General features: G+C 45.1%; 1 protein-coding gene across 5 annotated transcripts in view; it reads right to left on the reverse strand.

Annotated features, from left to right (window-relative positions):
• Positions 1 to 5413: 5413 nt before the first annotated feature.
• The window catches only part of ANKRD17 (ankyrin repeat domain 17), a 109900-nt gene continuing 100551 nt past the window's right edge, over positions 5414 to 14762 (reverse strand). For all 5 annotated transcript variants that reach the window (XM_080976433.1, XM_080976432.1, XM_080976431.1 and 2 more), the window contains 4 exons: positions 13349 to 13600; positions 12087 to 12265; positions 10711 to 10875; positions 5414 to 8220 (listed from right to left, as the gene is read on the reverse strand). In XM_080976433.1, the coding sequence (XP_080832559.1) occupies positions 8161 to 8220; positions 10711 to 10875; positions 12087 to 12265; positions 13349 to 13600 (656 nt within the window). In that variant the 3' untranslated portion in view covers positions 5414 to 8160. The remainder of the gene's footprint in view (positions 8221 to 10710; positions 10876 to 12086; positions 12266 to 13348; positions 13601 to 14762) is intronic.

Raw genomic sequence — 14762 nt, forward strand, 5'->3', positions numbered from 1 at the left:
GTAACGGAGAGCGTTACTTCCGGGTTTCGCCGCTTGCGCATGCGCAGACGCTCAAAATGACGTCACGTGCATGCGCAGAAGTGGTGAAAAGCGACGTGTGCAGATGTGCCGTTGCTGATTATGTTTGCTTCTAGGTGCGAACAGGGCCCCGGAACGGATCCTGTTCGCATCTAGAGGTACCACTGTATAACATATATTCAACACAAAAAACAGCGACCGTTTGTTGTTGACAAAGGACAGCTGGACATATAAAGGGCCCCATTGCCTTCAGGAGCTTAGGGCCCAATTAAACCTAAATCCGGCCCTGATTGCATCCTGAACGTGTAGAGTCAGAAGGGAGCCTCATCTAGTCCAGGGTTTCCCAAACGTGGTTTTTTGGACTACAACTCCCATCATCCCACTGGTCCTGCTAAGTACAATGGGAATTGTAGTGCCAACAACAGCCAGAGACCCAAGTTTGGGAAACCAGTCGAAAACCACTGCAATGCGGGAATCTCAAGTAGATCATCCCATGGGAGTAGCCAGGATTTATGTTAGTGGGGACAGGACTCCCACCTGTCATCATCCTCTGTCTAGCAGATTCAGAATGAACTGTCTCCACGACAGTTGTTTTAAATTGCTTTCTTTTGACCCTAAATGCTCAGAAAAATCCTATCAAAATCTCTTTACAATTTCTACTTGTAGCTAATGGAATTTTTACATAGGATCCCACCAAACTACTGTCAAATCACAGATCATATCTGTGTCTGCACATGGCACTGTTGTTGTTTTAAGTCACAGATACTGTGCTTTATGGCACCCACATGATGGCAAAACATTGCTAAGAGGCATGGGTGTGTGTGCGCCTGCCTCAGGCACCGAGAGTGCACACTACATGGCTGGTGGCACATACCTGTCAACTACCCGGGACATCCCATTTTTTTGGGGGGGGGGCGTGCTCTCACACGAGAGCATCGCACCCAAAAATGTGCAGGGTTGCAGCAGGATGCACATCTCAATATGAGAGCACAGCACCCCAAAGGTGTTTTTTTTTTTGGGGGGTGCTCTCACACAGGTCATGTGATTCGCGCAGGAGCACATGCGTCCTAGTTTTGCACTGGGGCATGTTGGAGGGTACGGTGGCACCATTCACACAACAAAAACTACCACGGAGATATCAGCGTTTTCAGAAGTACAGTTTCCATGGCTTGGCTTTGGAAACACAGGGGGGTTGCAGCACTTAGCTACCGTATTTTTCGCTCCATAAGACACACCTAGTTTTTAGAGGAGGAAAACAAGAAAAAAAAAATATTCTGAACGAAAACAGTGGATGTATGATCTTTGTGGTTCATGCTGTGGCCACAGACATGTGATTTGACAGTGAGTTTGGGATAGCCCAATGCAAAAATCCTGAGAATCCATGTGGATCCGTGCTTTGTAACCACGTTTTTGCACCATTGCGGCCCCATGAAACAGTGGGTGCGTGATTTTTTTGGTGCAGGCTGTAGCCATGGACATGCTATGTGATCTGATGGTGAATTTGGGGTGACCCAATGCAAAAATCTTGAGGATCCATGGGCTTTTACCTCCCCCTTCCCAGACAGCCTCCTTTATTGCTAGCCTCCCTTATCTCTCTCCCCAATCGCTTACTGATCAACTGCTTCCTTTCAACAGTCCTTTCCCTCTTGTTTGCCTTAGTGTCTTTTCCTTAGCTGGAGCAGTTTTTTGCTCCTCCTTTTCTTCTAATTTCTCTCCTCAATGCTTTAGTCTTCCTGTCTCCTCTCCTTGCAAGTTCTCTGTCTTTACCTCCCCCCTTCCAGGCAGCCTCCTTTATTGCTAGCGTCCTTTATCTCTCTCCCCGATCGCTTCCCATCAGTGGCTTTGTTTCAACACCCACTTCCCTCTTTCAAAAAAAAAAAAAAAAAAAAAAAGCATGATCTTTTCGCCCCTGGGCAATTCGGCTCCAGGGACCACACATTTGCTCCATAAGACGCACAGACATTTCCCCTTACTTCTTAGGAAGAAAAAAAGTGCGTCTTATGGAGCAAAAAATATGGCAATTGGGAACCACTGAACTAAAGCATTGATGTCTCTAGGCCTGGGAACAGAAAGTGGCCTTCCCAAGTTGTGTTTCTCTTTCACTTTTCTGCTTTGCAAGCAATAAGGATGCTGTAGGAAAGCATCCAGGTTAAGCTTCCCATCTTGTCTTCTTTATGGGAAGATTAAAACATTCTCTACAACAAAAGCATCACTGTGACTATGACCATGACTCAGTAGAACGTACCATATTTTTCGCTCCATAAGACGCACCTGACCATAAGATGCACCTAGTTTTTAGAGGGGGAATGCAAGGGGGAAAATATTCTTTAAAGGGAGCGCTGAGCAGAGCCTCCCTGGAGGGAGAAGAGCAGCCCGTCAGTCCCTTCTCCCTCCTCGGGGAAAAGCCCCCAAGAGCCACACCACACACTCCACACACCCTTTAAAGGGAGCGCTGAGCAGAGCCTCCCGCCTGCATTCGCTCCATAAGACGCACACACATTTCCCCTTACTTTTTAGGAGGGGAAAAGTGCGTCTTATAGAGCGAAAAATACAGTACTTTTTCCAGTGAACCACCCTTGGTTGCTGGTTTGCACCTCCTTGCTTCTCGCACCAGTATAACTGAAATGAACCTGGGAAGCTGCTGTTTCAAATATCATCACAAATCCAATAGGGGGTGTTGTTCTCTCAGCCTCAGCTCACCGTATGCCCAAGGTGGAATTGTTGCTGGCATCTGTTTTGAGAGACAACGGGGTGCATTTCCGGGGGTGAAGTCAAACTGTTGTGTTGGCAGCTCTGATGTGATATACCTGGGTCACAAGCCTGGGCAGTGTGTCTGGAGATCCTGGGCTGCCCAGATAAGGCCAGCCCCCTCTCGGCCTCGCTGATGTGGTCCAAAGGAAAGCAGAGCAGTAGGTTTGACACCAGCTTGGCTGCTAAAGTTGCCAGAAGGATGCAAGATGCCATCCAACCATCTTAGGGACTCCAGATTTCTGTTGGGTTTACTCCTTAGGCTTTTGATATCCCGCAAAGCAGCAGAGGTTTGGGACCATTTTTCCCCTCTTCCTAGACAGGCCACCTCCCCAGGTTGACCAGCCCCAACTGCCCCTCACTTCCCTCTGCAGCATGAAACTGCCTGCTTGACCGCCAGAGCAAAGTTTGGCCTCATTCTCTCAATCTACCAGAGCCTGTCTTTGCATGTGGGGGAAGTCCCTAACACATCAAGGGTTTAAGACCCATCAACTAACCTCACCTGGTTTAGCTGGCCAGCTGAAGCCGTTCCCAGGGTGTGGCTGCTGTCACATACGGACAGTTTCTAGGAACCACAGGCGGGAGCTGAGTGCAGGGTGGCGAGCAAAGGTGGACAAACTACCCAGCTCTCAAAATACAGTGGATGCTCGGGTTGCAAATGTGATCTGTGCGGGAGGCACGTTCTCAACCCGCAGCACTGCGTCTGTGCACACATGGATTGCGATTCGGCTCTTCGGTGCTGGTTTTGACCTTTAAAGGCCTTCATGACCCAGGACCCTCGTACCCACGGGACCGCCTCTCCCGGTATGCCCACGGAGGACCTTAAGGTCCATAAATAGCAACACCCTAGTGGTCCCAGGCCCTAAGGAAGTTAGCCTCAACCAGAGCCAGGGCCTTTTCAACACTGGCTCCGGCCTGGTGGAACGCTCTGCCTCATGAGACCAGGGCCCGGCAGGATCTGATTTCTTTCCGCAGGGCCTGTAAGACAAGAGTTGTTCCGCCTGGCCTTTGGCTTGGAGTCAATTTGATTCCCTCCCCCTTTCTTTTTCCTTTCTCCTCCTGTGATGAGGCTGCATTTTAATATTCTAATGTTGTAGTTAACCTTGTTTTTAAGTTCTATTTCAATCAACTTGTTTTTATCATTGGTTGTTAGCCGCCCTGAGCCCGGCCTTCAGCAGGTCTGTAACCCAAAAAAAACGCAACCTGAAGCGTCTGTAACCCGAGATACGACTGTACAGCCTTTCCTCCCATCTCAGCAAGCAGAGACGAGGAAACTATAAAACTTCTCATTCTGGCATGTTGATATTGCAATACTCCCAGTGTCCTGCTGACTGGCGCTGGGGAAAAAATCTTAAGTACCTGTCACCAGTCAGCTTGGCAGGGGAGGCAAATGATGGGACCTCAGGAATCGCAATACGCCTGCTCCTCAGCTGCTGCCAGTACCAATCCTGAGATGTGCAGGAAGGATGCCATTGACCGCATGTGGAATGCCAGTATGTGTTATACAACTTTCGTGAGATTGTTCTCATATAATGTAGGCAATCGGAACACTTTAGTCTGTATAAATAGTATTACTTCACGTGGTTCTCTCCTGCTATGAATTGTGTGGAGCAGCGGTTAATAACAGGTTAACATGGGAAACGCAGAAGTGGAAACTGTGAGAACACGGTCGTGGACTTGGATCGAAAGAACTGTGCAACTCCTTCCAAGAGCCCAGGGGAGGTTTTGACTTGTGTTTCTTGAACAGCAGGCTCTCAGCCTCTGCATTTTGTGGTATGTTTACGTCTGCCATTCAAAATGGAGAAAGCTAAAAACTCACCCAGTGAAGTCCCTTAGGTACAGAGAAAACAGCAGGTTAGATACCACATGTGGTCTGAAATGCACTTCAGCACATTAGGATTTTAAAGTGCCTGGGTGGGTTTATAAAGCAAATTCAACCACATTTAGCGTGCTGAGATTTTAAGGAGTGAATGTGGGGCTCCTCTTTCATACACCAAAGCAAAACAAATTAAAAATACACCACATAAGCCCTAAATCACACGGGGGGGGGGGGATTCTGCTTGTACACGGTTCTTGTATGTTATAAAGGAATATGTTTTAAAAAATAGAGAAGACCTAGAAGGTCTCAGAAGAGGATGTTCCTTGTTTTTATTGGTCAAGTACGCATTACATTTGAAATATAAAAAAGTGTTCCAAAAATGTTGCTAATACAGACTTCTATCACACCCCCACCCCAAATATTTTGTTCAACAAGCCTCATCCAGGAAACAAGACACGGGGCGTTGTTCTCCTATTAACAGTTTTGCTTTCAAGTCAATAAAATACAGATAGCTTTAATAAGAAACCACATCCTAAGAAATTAAGCTCAGCTGATTCTGACAATATAGTATAAATACTGAGCATCTACTCCAAACTGAAGGATTATTTCACGTGAGCAAAAATAATCCTAGCTAGTTGTGGAGAGGCATTTTGCATACACTAAAGGGGAGTGGTGTTATATAAAATACTTGAATAGCGTTACTCCCCCCTCCTACGTAGTAAAGTGCTGAAAATTAGTTTCTCTCCCTCTCCTTTCCACCAGCGGCTGTTTGGTTAGGTTAGGCATTCATTTTGCTTCAACCAATTTCAGACATATCAGTAGGAATAGTACATGACAATGGAAAGGTTATTTTTATTTTATTTTAAGAGCACCAACAGAGGGCATGTACACAGATGAACTGGTATTTATCCACAAGCTTCTCAACATCTTTTAAGTTGCATCCAGAAGGCTGCAGGGTTCTTTGGGAAAATAATTATTCTTGCTGGCTTTACAGGTGAAGCAAGCATTTTAGAGCTCGAGTTTTGTAGCTGAGAAATTGAGCTGGTCTAGGTAATCTGAGATTTCCATTCATCCAAATCTTGAGTTACAGCCACTACCTCTCTGTGAGAAAGGGCTAATCTGAGTGCCAGTGTAACATTAAAACAGACTTTCAGTTCACTTTCTTCAAACTAGCAAAGGAAAGAGACAATGGACTGTTTGTATCCTAACATGCAATACTAAACATGGTTAATAGATCAGTTTATAAATTTTAAAATACACATCACACGTTCACAGACATATCAGTTATATGTAGGGTCTTCCGTTAAGATAATTGGGCGTCACCAGCTGCCGCAGGCACTTCTAAAATCTCCTCTAGAGCTAAACAGCTTCTTTCTTAATTGGAACGCTGATGCTTTCATGCCATCCAGCTTTCTAGGTGAGGCAAGTAACTAAAGATGGCCACGTTATTCATCTTAGATTGGAATCTTGCAAATCAATACAACTGAGCAACGAAGCCGTTTCATTTCAGAATAGATCGTTTTCTTGGCCTAGTAGCCCAAGCTCTTCTGAAGAATGCTTGTATTTGGGACACGCCCGATAGTGAAGTTCTATCAGCAGATGATGCTCATCCAGTCTTCAAAAGTTGCTAGCCTGCAAAACGTTTCACTAGCCTGCTAAGAATACAGTAGCCTGGGGTCTCGTCCACTCAATCTGCCCCGAGCTTGTATTTACATGCAGGAGAAGTCAGAAGTGTCCAGCCCTCCTTCACCAGTTCGATTGACCTCTACGCTGTGGTGAAGGAAGGGGATTTCCTTCCTCTGTGGCTAGCACAGAAACCAAGCAGACAGGTGGAGGGAGGAATAGAAAGAGCTGTCCCTTGTCCACCAGTCTCCTTACTCACCTGCATGGAATACCTGGTTGCTTATGGCTACCCAGCAAGTTGTTGAATACACGGCTGCTCGCTTCACTGTATTTATTTAAAGAATTAATGAAACTCACTTGAAAATAGATTTTAGGGGCAGGACGCATAAGAATTTAAAATCCACAACGCAATATTAAGACATGAATTAAAGGAAAAAGCAACAAAATTGAGAGGAAAAGAACTATTCAGCCAGCTGAAAGCAAGCGTTTTAAATGCCTGGGCAAATAGAATCGATTGAACTAGAAAGAATACTGTGTCGGTGCTACCACCCCTTGCAGGAGAATTTCAAAGTCAGGGTGCCACCACCGAGAAGGCCCTCTCTTTTGTGCATGCATAGTGTCGTCCTCCTATAGCTGGAACACAGGGAAGGGCCTCTCCTCTGACAATCTGAATACACAGGAAAGTTGATATGCAAAGAGACGCTTGTTCTGAAATCTGGGATCCGAGTGGTTTAGGGCTCTATAGGTAAGCACCAGCACCTTGAATTGGGCTTGCTAGCACATAGGCGGCTTATATAGTTCCTTCCCAACTGACGTGACTTCTGCACAGTTTGCAGGGCCATTCGCACACATAATACATTATGCAGTAATCCAGACTGTGTTATCAAAGCACGGACCACTGTGGCCAGGCTACACCTGTTCTAGAAAGGTTGCAGCTGACCACTTGGGCCTCGAGTGACAGAAATGGGATCAAGGAGCACACCCAATCTATGCACCTCCTCCTTCAGGGTGAGCTATCTGTAAAAGGACATATGGCAACAATGATGAATGACAAGAGAAAGCAATGGAGGACTTTGCTCAAACCCACCTTAGGGCATCCTTCACCAGGCTTTACAAACCCACCTTTAGATTTAGAGGAGATCTCTGCAGAGCTGCAAAATCACTTAAAAGATCAGCGAAGCTTATTGAGGAAGGAAAAAAAATAGCTTAGAAAGAGCCTAACAGTAGTTGAGATGAGAGATTTGTGTTCGTGTGTTGTGTTGGCTCAATGTCTGTAAAGGAGCGGGGGAACTAATTCCTCATATTTCTGTTACAAAATTAAACAATACTGAATCGATGTCAAATTCCGTAGTATAAAACTGTGGGGCACCCCACAAATAATGCCCAATTTTATGCTGTATTTAAAATTACACAAGTAGAAAAAAAAGTTATGCTTATTAATAGTTTAATGTATGAAGGAAACATCCAGACTGCTGTATATGTAGATACATCTGTCACATTAAGTAGAGCCTGACATACTGAAAAAATTTACTTTCTGCGTAGCCATTTCTGTTATGTAAACAATTGTACATTTATTTGCCATTCTAAAACTTCGGGATCAAGTTTACATAATTTTGCTAAATTTCTGTGTATGCCCAGAAGCAGCTTACAGTACTAAAAACCAACCAGCCAAAGAACAGCTTCAACAGAAAGTTATGTCCCAAAAATTAATAATAATCAAAGGGGAAAGAAAAATGAAACTAAGAGAGGCTAAGTGGAACCATATGACGGCAGGGAATGGGCAGTCACAATGTTCACAGAAAAGGGTCAGTTAGTACGCTCCTCTGCAAAAGCCTACATCAGTCCAACCTATCAGAAGAATGATCTGAGAGACGAGGAAAATGGTGCTGTCATTTGCATTCTCCTCCAAGCCGAAAGGAAATCTCCGGGCGATCCGAAGAGACCTCCCCCGCTCAGCCCAGCTGGTTCATATGCACACTGTTCATATGGGGTGTCCACGTTCCAGTCCATACCTGAAGAAGAAGAGGAGCAGCAGCGGGGTTAAGCTATGCAGAACCAGATGTTTCACATAGGTATAAAAATGGATTGCAATAGGGTTTTATACTGCCTGACTCTGTATTTCAAGGACAAACTACTGTACGTATCTCAATTTACTTTTATTTTTAATCATGTGTGAAATCATCTTAGCGTGCGTACAACTACACTTGTAAACTGCTCAGAAGCCCATTTCGGGATTAGGTGGAATATAAAGCAGCAGCCGTACTAACAGCAGTAGTAGTCGTGACGATTATAATAGCTGTCAGGGAACTGCCATCAGCTCAGAGGCGAGAGGTGGAAGGGCAGATGTGTTATAGGGAACCTCCGAAAATCTTGCAAAGCAGTTCCTCCTCCAGAGAGGAGGGAAGCCCCACCTCCAGGGGGGAGGAGGTGGTGGGACCACGGGATGCTAGGGAGAGCCTCAACACCGACCCTGAGCAAGCTGGAGAAGAGGGAAGTACCCCTTTGCCAGCGCCCACCCGGCGCAGGGAGAGGAGGAGAAGGTTGGGGGTCAAGCGACTGTTATGCTGGGGGAGGTACAAAGACCGACCACTCCCAGATTCTGCTAGCGACTGAGCCAGACATGAACATGCGACGCTCTTCACTGTAAATAGTTTTGCACTAAGAATAAAGCCTGGAAAAGACAGTTCGGAGTCTTGCCTGTTTGCTCTCGAGCAACCACACCACCATCTGACAATAACATTGCCACCACTATGTCACATGCACTTATCACTTCTTTCATTGCAAAAGCAAAAGGGGGACGTAAAATGTGTAACATCTTAGGGAACGTGCTGGCTAAAAGCTTGTAAAACAAAAGGAGTGTGGAGTGCTAGGACTTAGACGATGGGGCTTCGCTGTCCTGCAAAACTCCATGTTTCTGTCTTTCGTTCTTTTCTTCTTCAACATCATTTTCTGCAAAAAGAGAGGCCAAAATTCCACAGGAACTCGGCTGTTACCGTGATCAGATTAGTAAACAGCACAAAACTGAGTTGCTTTAATGCACCATCAGGATGTCAGTGCAGTGATAACATATGAAGAGCGCCACCAACTCAGGCAATCTAAGTCCACCATCCTGTTCTCACACTAGTTAAACTAATAATAATAATAATAATAATAATAATAATAATAATAAATTTTATTTATACCCCGCCCTCCCCAGCCAAGACAGGGTTAAGGGCGGCTAACAACCAATAATAAAAACAAGTAGATTAAAATACAATTTAAAAAACAAGATTAAAATACAACATTAAAACATTAGGATGCAGCCTCTTCACGGGAGGAGAAAGGAAAAAGAAAGAGGGGGAGGGAATCAAACTGATTCTAAGCCAAAGGCCAGGCGGAACAACTCTGTCTTACAGGCCCTGCGGAAAGAAATCAGATCCCTCAGGGCCCTGGTCTCATGAGACAGAGCGTTCCACCAGGCCAGAGCTAGCGTCAAAAAGGCCCTGTCCCTGGTTGAGGCTAATCTAACTTCCTTAGGGCCCAGGACCTCTATGGTGTTGCTATTTATGGACCTTAAGGTCCTCCGTGGGGCATACAAGGAGAGGCGGTCCCGTAGATGCCAAAGGGAACTCTGCAAGCAGGACCTGAGGGCAACAGCACATTCCCGACTTGTGATTCCCAGCAACCAGTATTAAGCATATTGCCTCTGACTGCAGAGGTGGCAATTTAAATGCCGCCTCTGCTCCAAAAACTCATCCACAACTCAGCACTAGGGTTACACATCTGTTATGGAATTAAAAATGCCATGTTGGGTATTGGGCCAACTAAATATGTGGCAGGGTCATGGTCAGACATATGTGGAATAGTCAGTCTCATTCAACCAACAGGCTTAAGCTTAATTAATGCATGAAGGGGTTAATACCATAGAGTAAGCTGTTCTGCCAGGCTTAGCTGGCTCACTTCTCCTCACCTTGGGAGGAAGGTAGTCTAGCCTATTGTTCCCCTTTTGTCTACATGTGAACTCTGAGGAGCTCTGAGCCTCCAGCCACATGGCTCCAACAAGCCCCTCTTGAGTTCCTATACCAATAATTTAGGAACTTTCTTCACTTTGGAACTAGACCAAGTTTTACTGCCTGTGCATCTTTTTCTGACTAATGTATGGAAAAGTACACGAAACAGACAATTGAAGAGTTTGTAAGTAAACCCATTTTTAAATTGCCAAACGTGAGGTCTTTTCCTACACCGGGGAAAGAGGGAAGTTTTGGAATTCAGAAGGGTGTATTTTAAAGGTCTAACAGCCTACGTTTCCCCGCTTTACTTTGCTGCGTATTTTGCCATTTTAAATCTCTGCTGGGGTTCTTTCACCAAAGAATACTTGCCCCTAACTTGGATCTCTGCATCCAGGAATTCTCCTGTTAAACCTAATTCTCTCCCCCCCCAGCCAATCAACACTTTTAACTTGGAAAAGGAGTTAGAATAGTAATGTTGTAGTTTGAAAGTGACTACGTGACCCCTGAGCTTACCGTCTGAGGGCCATTATTCTCTGTGGAATTTGAAACCATCTTTATAAGTGAGTTCCAAGATGGGTCAGCAGCATGAGGTCCATTGAATATAGGCCCCCCAGTACCATCTGCAATGGGTGTGACAGGAGGAATCATTGCGTTCCCATACACTGAGAAAGGCATGCCCTGTAAGGGGGAAAAGAGCTAGTTTATCATGCTTTATATTTCTACAGTCACAATAAACATCATTTCATCTCTCAAATTTTGAAAAGTGTGTGCGTTTTCATCCCAATTATAAAAGCAACATAATCTGCCAAATAAATTTGTTTCACAACTTCTCTGCAAAATGATTTTGAATTACCGTATTTTTCGCACCATAAGGCGCACCTAGTTTTTAGAGGGGGAAATCAAGAAACCTCGTGCAACCTCTTCAGCCGGGAGAAGCCAAGACAGTGAGCGTGATGGATCCAGCCGGGAGAGGCTACGCTCGACTAAAGAAGCAATAACCACACGCAGCCTCTCCCAGCTGGAGGGGCTGCGCGCGGCTATGGCAATACCCCCACCTCCCGCAAAAGCCCACAGGAGCCGCACACCCTTTAAGGAATGTGCGGGCTTTTCTACGAGGAGGGAGAAGGGACTGACTGGCTGCGTCAGTCCCTTCTCCCTCCTGGGGAAAAGCCCCCAAGAGCCACGCGGAGCTTGTGTGTGGCTCTTGGGGGCTTTTCCTGCCTGCCTCCCCCTGCATTCGCTCCATAAGACGGACACACATTTCCCCTTTTTAGGAGGGAAAAAGTGTGTCTTATGGAGCGAAAATACGGCACCGTATTTTTCGCTCTATAAGACGCATCAGACCACAAGACACACCTAGTTTTGGGAGGAGGAAAACAAGAAAAAAAATATTCTGAATCTCAGAAGCCAGAACAGCAAGAGGGATCGCTGCGCAGTGAAAGCAGCAATCCCTCTTGCTTTTCTGGCTTCTGTGATAGCTGCGCAGCCTGCATTCGCTCCATAAGACGCACACACATTTCCCCTTACTTTTTAGGAGGGAAAAAGTGAGTCTTATAGAGCAAAAAATACGGTAATCGTTTTGAATTAAGAGTTCTGTGTGTGTAAAGGTGACCCAAATGTGGCTCCCAGGAACCTCTAGTGCTGCTCCTGGTCAATTTAAGGAAGTAACTAGGAACAGTCAGGCAAATTGATATTTGCTCACCCTCTGGCTATAAAGAGGTTTATAATACAAGGCCCACCAAAAACTACTAAAAAGGAATGACAAAGGTGATGTAGGCTCCGATACAAAAAGCAAAATCTGGTGTAGCTTTTAAACAGGGTATGCATATTAGAAAACTTCTATGTCTGAGTTTCTAGCAAAAAAAACACAACAACATTTGGATCGTTACCCCAACTTTAGGGAAGTCCATGTATCCAGCAGGGACATGCTGATGGAATGTACCGGAAGGAGTTACAATTCCTGTGCTGTCTCTCTCCATTGTTTGATGTTGCGAGAATACACCTGGATCAGACATTGGTCTGTGGATCATATGGTTCCCCATTCCACTGTGACACCAATCTACTTTATCTGGCAAGAAAGAAGTGGGGATGACCCATTAGTAGCACGCTTTAACCTAAATTACAGTGGTGCCTCGCAAGACGAAATTAATCCGTTCCGCGAGTCTCTTCGTCTTGCGGTTTTTTCGTCTTGCGAAGCACGGCTATTAGCGTCTATTAGCGGCTTAGCGGCTATTAGCGGCTTAGCGGCTTTAAGAAAAAGGAAACAAACTCGCAAGAACTCGCAAGACGTTTCGTCTTGCGAAGCAAGCCCATAGGGAAATTCGTCTTGCGGAACGACTCAAAAAACGGAAAACTCTTTCGTCTAGCGAGTTTTTCGTCTTGCAAGGCATTCGTCTTGCGGGGCACCACTGTATTCCGTTGAGGTAGTAGCAGTTAGCGTCCTGAACACTTGGCAGAACCATCTAAACAAGAAGTACAGAGCCAGACTGGTCATTGGAAAGGTAAGGTATACTTAGCGGCAGCTAATACTTCATGGTGAGACTAAAAAAAAATTATGTTCTTAAAGCAGGATTAAATCATTTGTGAACTTTAAATTAGTCAATTCATGAACAATGATGCAATGCAGATTTGTCAAGGCTACCATTTGTAGTGGGAATGTTATTTCTGCATTTTAAGTTGTCCTAATCAATTGTCTTTTTAGGACAATTAGGACATGGGTGGCACTGTGGTCTAAACCACAGAGCCTAGGGCTTGCAGATCGGAAGGTCGGCGGTTCGAATCCCCGCGATGGGGTGAGCTCCCGTTGCTCAGTCCCTGCTCCTGACAACCTAGCAGTTCGAAAGCACGCCAGTGCAAGTAGATAAATAGGTACCACTCCGGTGGGAAGGCAAACGGCGTTTCCGTGCGCTGCTCTGGTTCGCCACAAGTGGCTTAGTCATGCTGGCCATATGACCCGGAAGCTGTCTGTGGACAAACACCAGCTCCCTCGGCCTATATAGAGCGAGATGAGCGCGCAACCCCAGAGTTGTCCGCGACTGGACCTAACGGTCAGGGGGTACCTTTACTTTTACCCAATCAATTGTCTTAGTTCTCCTCTAATAGAAAATCAGAAGATGATAAACATGTATGGCTGTTCAGGGGCAATACATACCAGCTTGGTTTCCTCCTATCCCTTCAAAAGACCATATACCACTGTGCCCCACTGGAGTGGCCAAGTTGCTCCCTATAACAGAGGGTGTAGACGTTCCAGTTTGTCTGATACGCGCAGAACGCTCTGTTCCAATTGGGACAGGGACCTTTCTGTCCTGAGAGACATTGCTGGGTTTTTCTGACCCCAGGGAAACAGACGAAGGGGTAGGAGATGGTGCTCTAACTCCAGCAGACACTGGCTGAGCAGGTGGTTCTGGAGGAAAACAAATATTAAACGAGTTACAGACATCCGTCCTAGTATTTAAAGGCAATATGACGGCATTCAAAAATACTCTCTCTACACCAGTCTCAGCAGAAGTAGCAATGCAAGCCCAGGAAATTTCATGACTTGTTAAAACAGCATTAGCTACAAAAAGCCTACTAGAGGTTTGCCACATTATGCCACACTGAGCCAGTAGTTTAAACCTTTTATAACTGGCTTTCTATAATCAACGTGCAATGGAATGAATCTTTGTCAGCTGCAAAAAATCACTGCCAGAGTTATCAGAACTCAATATAGTAAAAAGTGATTACTTAGGATATAATGGTGCTTTTTGCAAGTCATATTAAGCCACAGTTAAAAATGAACTGTGGCTTAATGTGAATGCTCAGTGTGCTGTACATACTTGACGAAACGTTCTCTCTGCTCTACTCCTGCTGCTTGAGAACAAGGCAGAGTCTGGCTGGTTGTGATGTTTCTAGTTTGTTTCCTGCAAACAAATCAGGAGTAGTAAGCCGAGAACTTAATGCTCAAGGTTTATTTGGAGAGAAATTCATGAGCCAGGGTTTGCACATCAGATCTGGAATGTTTTTATTATTATTATCATTATTAACAACTGACCCAGACCCTGCAATGAACATCTCAGGCCCTTCTTCACAAGAGGTCAGGAGGGTGACAACATGAGAACAGGCCTTTTCTGTGGTGGCTCCCCGTTTGTGGAATGCTTTCCCCAAGGAGGCTTGTCTGGCACCTTCATTACATATATTTAGACACCAGGCAAAAACATTTTTGTACAATCAGGACTTTGGCTGATTAAAATTCTATGGCCTTTTAAATGTGTTTGGGGGGGTGGTTATTAGTGTCTTTTTGCTTATTATGCATTTTGTGTTCTCATTTTGTATTTTTATGTTGTGAACAGCCCTGTGATTTTTGGATGAAGTGTGATACACACAAAATTTAATAATAATAATAATAATAATAATAATAATAATAATAATATTAATAATGGTTTTCTGCTGCAGCACCAGCTGAGCTACAGAGCACCAGACTTTGGTCTATAATTAGGCACACATCATTAGCGCTTCATACCAATGGATTAGAAAGAAGTACTTGGAACAAAGCAGAGCAGATCTCCCCGAAAAGGCAACCGTCTCAC

This window comes from Podarcis pityusensis (genome assembly GCF_964106645.2).
Source record: "Podarcis pityusensis genome assembly, chromosome: 13".
Lineage (NCBI taxonomy): Eukaryota > Metazoa > Chordata > Lepidosauria > Squamata > Lacertidae > Podarcis > Podarcis pityusensis.